The sequence below is a fragment of the Pollachius pollachius genome (genome assembly GCF_949987615.1).
Source record: "Pollachius pollachius genome assembly, chromosome: 10".
Taxonomy (NCBI): Eukaryota; Metazoa; Chordata; class Actinopteri; order Gadiformes; family Gadidae; genus Pollachius; species Pollachius pollachius.
The window spans coordinates 7,232,920-7,238,919 of record NC_136943.1 but is presented as its reverse complement, the minus strand read 5'-3'; the positions used below and the strand labels follow the sequence as shown (position 1 = coordinate 7,238,919).

The 6,000-nt window shown below is 48.1% G+C and overlaps 1 protein-coding gene across 2 annotated transcripts in view; it reads left to right on the top strand.

Moving 5' to 3' along the window:
- Positions 1-6,000, top strand: part of unc5a (unc-5 netrin receptor A) — a 127,536-nt gene that overhangs the window by 88,175 nt on the left and 33,361 nt on the right. For both annotated transcript variants that reach the window (XM_079744258.1, XM_079744257.1), the window contains one exon: positions 540-704. In XM_079744258.1, coding sequence (XP_079600384.1) covers positions 540-704 — 165 coding nt within the window. The remainder of the gene's footprint in view (positions 1-539; positions 705-6,000) is intronic.

Sequence of the window (6,000 nt, the reverse complement as noted above, 5' to 3'; positions counted from 1 at the left end):
AAGAGCCTAACTGATGACAATCTGTCCGTGCCTTTGGTGTCGCAGCGTGCTCTGTGGGTCTGTGTATGTGCGCGCGTGGATTTGCATGTCTTCTATAGTTTCCCCCCACAGGTTCCAATTTTAGGCAAGATGGATTTGCACAGGATGGCAACTCATGCTTGACGCTGTTCGCCCCCATGCAAATACCCCGGCCTGCTCTTAAATTACTGTTGCATCTGTCCTCTGATGGAGTTACGTATGAGTAGCAAAGTCTGCTTGCCATGTTTCCAATCAGCAGGCCTTGTTTCCCTGCGTGTATTTGCATGTGTGTGTGGTTGACTCTGTGTGTGTGTGTGTGCGTGTGTGTTTGCATGTGCGTTTTGTAAGAGAGCGAGAGTGTGTGTGTTCCTGTGTGTGTGTTCCCGTGTGTGTCTGTTTTGCGTGTTCCCTTGTGTTTGTTTGTATGTGTATATATATATATATATATGTGTGTGTGTGTGTGTGTGTGTGCGTGCTACTCCTCTTACCGACCCCATGCTTTCCATCCACTGCGGTTCCAGTAGACGGAGGCTGGAGTGAGTGGACCAAGTGGTCGCCGTGCGGCGCCGACTGCTCCATGTGGCGGAGCCGCGAGTGCACGCAGCCCGCCCCCAGCACCGGGGGCAAGGACTGCCAGGGGCTGGACCTCCAGTCCCTCAACTGCACCAGCCTGGAGTGTCCACAGAGTGAGTCCCCTCCCCTATCACCCACGGAGCGCCACTCCCACCCGTCGGCACTGAGCGTTTCTATGTCAAATGTGCACAGTGGAAGACCCCGGCCCGAGTTCCACAGGGAGCCAAGTTGAGTGTTGGCCTTAAGTAAGGACTCAATCACTGTGGGGGAAGTGGCCCGCAAGTCCAACAGTACCGCCGTACGTTATAACGGAACGTCCCGGAGTGGTTTATTCAGTTTATATCAGAGCGGCCGATGATTAGATGACACTTAATTTCAGCGAGAACATTAATGTTTTTTTATCGGCTTCAATCAGCAAAAATGTATCTATCTATTGTCAGTATCTATTAACATGATCTATTAACAGTATAGATTAAAAGGATATATTATCAGGATATATTATCACGATCTATTTACAGGATCTATTAACAGTATAGATTAAAAGGATCTATTATCAGGATCTATTATCAGGATCTATTAACAGGATCTATTATCAGGATCTATTAACAGGATCTATTAACAGTATAGATTAAAAGGATATATTATCAGGATCTATTATCAGGATCTATTAACAGGATCTATTAACAGTATAGATTAAAAGGATATATTATCAGGATATATTATCACGATCTATTAACAGGATCTATTAACAGTATAGATTAAAAGGCTATATTATCAGGATCTATTTACAGTATCTATTTACAGTATCTATTAACAGGATCTATTAACAGTATAGATTAAAAGGATATATTATCAGGATCTATTAACAGGATCTATTAACCGGATCTATTAACAGTATAGATTAAAATGGTCTATTATCAGGATCTATTATCAGGATCTATTAACAGGATCTATTAACAGGATCTATTAAAAGGATATATTATCAGGATCTATTTACAGTATCTATTTACAGTATCTATTAACAGTATCTATTAACAGAATCTATTAACAGTATAGATTAAAAGGATATATTATCAGGATCTTTTAACAGGATCTATTAACCGGATCTATTAAAAGTATAGATTAAAAGGGTCTATCAGGATCTATTAACAGGATCTATTAACAGGATCTATTAACAGTATGGATTAAAATGATATATTAAAATGATCTATTATCAGGATCTATTAACAGTATCTATTAACAGGACCTATTAACAGTATCTATTATCAGGATCTATTAACAGGATCTAGTAATAGGATCTATTAACAGTATCTATTAACAGGATCTATTAACACGATCTATTATCATGATCTATTATCAGGATCTATTATCAGGATCTATTATCAGGATCTATTATCAGGATCTATTATCAGGATCTATTAACAGGATCTATTATCAGGATCTATTATCAGGATCTATTATCAGGATCTATTAACAGGATCTATTATCAGGATCTATTAACAGGATCTATTATCAGGATCTATTAACAGGATCTTTTAACAGGATCTATTATCAGGATCTATTAACAGGATCTTTTAACAGGATCGAATAACTTAATAGATGCTATTGATATGAAACACAATGGATACAATCTCCCCCCTGTTGTTCGGATTAGAAGCATAACCTTCGGGCAGATTGCGGTCTCGCCGCACGCTAAGGTCAAATCAGCGGCGCAGGAAGAGGCCGCGCCTTACGTCTGCCAAGCCAACGGGGCTTCCTCTTTCTTCTTTGCCCTCTTCCTATCCTCCCAATGTGCACAGCTTATCACTTCCATGTCCTCGGCGCTAGATGTAGTTCCGACTGTACGTCCCCCCACCATGTGGGAGATAGACGCCGCATCCACCAGCCGCCGCCATCTGCTGCTGGCACGCGCTCGCCGCGCGACGACACAGCGATGGGATTAGCCCGGGCTCCACACCCCCTCCCAGCGGGGCCGGCGGGGGCGGAGCCTAAGTACCGCCAAAGGGGCCCGTCGCCGCAGCCCCGACGGGCATCAAAAGGGTAGCTCCCCCCGGTCGCTCCGTACGGAGATCAAAGACGGGGATAACGTCCCCCCCCCCCTCGTCCCAGTGGGGGATTGGAGCTTCCTCGGGTGGCAGGGGGAGGAGACAGTATTAATAGTTTCCCGTTCTTGGCCTATTTGCATGGTAAGCAGCGAGTTAACTCGGGGCGGGGCTGGGCGAGCGTCGTCGGGGGCGATGCGGGCCACCAAGTTAATAAAGTGAATTAGGAATAATCACCGCTGATTGATATCGTTGGATATGAGTTGTGCGATGTGGGAGGTGTCGACTTGGGACTTGGTTTGTTTGCTTGTCTGTAAACATATGGCGTGCGTTGGTACAGTGTCTCCGTGTAATGTCTCATTATGCAAACGCCTGTTAAGGCGTGGGTTCATGTGTTCAGTGTGTGTGTGTGTGTGTTCAGTGTGTGTGTGTTTGTGATTCTCTATGTGGTTGTGATCAAAGGTCATCAAACTCCAACTCCTCCCCGATGAGGCAAGTCGTATGAATCAAAAACCGCAGACATACTCATACCCCTACACACACACACACACACACACACACACACACACACACACACACACACACACACACACACACACACACACACGTACACACACACACGCACACTCACACCCCGAGCCGGCAAAGTCACTCCAAATATAAACTGACGAAGCAGAGCAGAATGCTGGCCACTAAAGAACGTTCCTCCCAATCTGTTCCACCGCAGATGTGTTCCAACAGACAAGCGCTCTCTGAAAGTATCCGAAAAAGCAAGGGAGGCGGGGGGGAGAGGATGCTTTTGGCTTGTCAGCAACTCACACGCCCCAACCATGTCTGCAGGCTATTAGGAGGACCGGCGATGGGAAGAAACGTCCTTCACGGGGAAACAAAAGGCATCGTGCCGTGGCCGGTTCTGTGTTGAAGTAAAAAAACAAGTCGGTTTGGGGGGCGTCTTTGCGTCTTTGTGTTTTCGTGTCTTCTGTCGGCGCACCTAACCACAAAGAAAATGCTCTAATCTTCCTCATTAGTGCGCCTGTTGTTCTTTTTTTTTTTGGGGGGGGGGGGGGGGATCGCTCGTCGGGAAAACATCTGCGCCGGTGAGCGTAGCGTTACGGCGGCAGCAGTTGAAACACAAACACTTTCGCCTCGCTGCAGTATCGTTTTCACGAGGCCTTGGATAAAAAAATACAAAACAATAAAAGCCTCTCGGGCCGCGCACTGGGACTCGGTGCATGGGCATTAATATGTCGGTTGGCGCAACGCCAGCAGCGAGATGGAAGCCAGGTGTCAGAGGGCACAGAGAGGAGGATGACGGCCAACACCAAAAAAAGACAACAACCCGTGTTTACCCAACGGCCTTGAATTAAAATGACATCAGAACAATTATTTGGCTTAATTTGTCGTAATAGAGATAATGAGCTTTATTTGCGGCCACTTCTCAATTTGTTTTGGGGGGGGGGATGGGGGGATTAACAATGAGGGCACTCTGTATAAATACCCTCTTAGATAATTAATCTGTCATAGGTCTGGTGTTCGTTATGTGTCGCGTGTACGTTTTGTGAAGCTAATTCCGTGGCTAAATGTGGCCGACAATTTAGCTCATGGGTTTTTTTGCCCATGTGGCCTCTCCGGTGCAGAGTGTGTGCGAGCCTTTATCACGAGCCGTATTTCACCACGGCATGCGGAGGGACTGAACGACTGTATTGTGGAGATAGTAACGGTCACGTTGGCTTTGAGAGTTTTAGTAGCCATATTTCCCTGACCTCAAGAACTCCTGTGTTATTCATCCCGGAGCAACTGACTGCGACTGGCCATGGGTTGAAATATATTCTGAGCTCGCGCTTGATAAATAACCCAGGGGAGAGGCGCAGGAAGCTGCAAAGCGTTTTTATTTATCAACGCAGGAGGGAGGAGAGGGAAGGGGCGGTAGGTATGGCAGCTGGAGGACAATCAGCCGGCCAGGTTGGGGCGGTTGTTGGGCGGACTGCAGAAAAAGCGCTGTGAAAACTTTTAAACCGAAAACGTGGGAGGCTCTCGTCCACGAGTGGATGAGCGGAGACCGTCCGTACATGTCAATCTCACAGTGTGTGGAAAGAAGCCCCCCCCCCTCTGACCACTGTGGCCTGAGGCTAGGGCCCCCAAACTTCAACTGAAAGGCACCGAGATGGGGGGGGAGGGAGGGAGGGAGGGAGGGAGGGAGACGGTGAAGATTGTCCTGGGGTCAGGCCCAGGAGCACGGGCGTCAGAGCCAGAGTTTATCTTCAAGCATCCTGTCAATCTGGGGAGAGAGGTCACACAGAGAGGGGACAATCAAAAGTTCTTTGGCTGCCAATTATCTCCAGAGAGACAGATGGAAGCGAGCGCGAAACACAAAGAGAAGAGACTCAGAGAGAAAGGAGAGTCTCGGAGACAGAAAGAGATGGAGGGTAAAGGAATGGAAGCGTCAGAGGGGAAATAAAAGGAGAAGAGTGCGTCGGTGCAATTTGGAAAAGAAAAAGAAAAAGGAAAAGAAAAAATCTGATTAGCCATGTCAATTAAAGTGTGACGGGCGTCCTCAGAATGATTGGCTCTCGTGAAAATCGATGTGGGCGCAGGAGGAGTTCCGTCGCCGGCCGGTCAGGGGCTGTAGTTAGCGGCGCCGGGGTCGTTCTGCTTCACACCTAGCAGGTCAGATAAAGACCCCACTCAGCGATGCTACGATAAGCTACATAATGGAATGGACACAACAAAGCTGGAGTGACAGTCAAAGAAAGTTTAAGATAAAAATGTACTTGGGAAGAAAAGCGCAAGAAACAAAACAAATGTTGTGGATGTTAGAAAGTGTGTTTGTGTGTGTGTGTGTGCGTGTGTGTACCCACACGCGCATTCAGAAAGAGAGAGCAGGTTGTAGGCGGTCAGCAGGGTGGATGGTGCCGGGACTAGAGAGACACCGGTGGTTTGGGCGGGATCCCATGTGGAGGTCATTCTCGCCGCCCTCACCAACGCACATCAAGCGGCCACGATTGGAGGCCGTGGATCCATCCAAACCGGGGGTGCCCTCGTTTCCTGACTCCCCGCCCTGGGCTGTTGTTCTGCTTCCTCCGTCTTGAGCCGAAGAGCAGATCACCACAGTCGGCGTCGGTGGGAGGTCCGAGCAGCGCTGCGCTCTCTGGCCTCCAGGCCCTCACACACAGTCGGAACAGAGGAGGGAGCCGCACGGAGGAACCAGCTGCCTTGGAGTATGTTGTGTAGTGGATTAGAAGCGGCAAGGACAGTTCGCCGTCAAACACGTCGGATCCACCATCCTCTGGATGCATGTGGAGGAGGAGGAGGAGATGAACAGAACAGTGATGATGGTGGTGGGAACCTGCCATGCGCCATAAGGCGC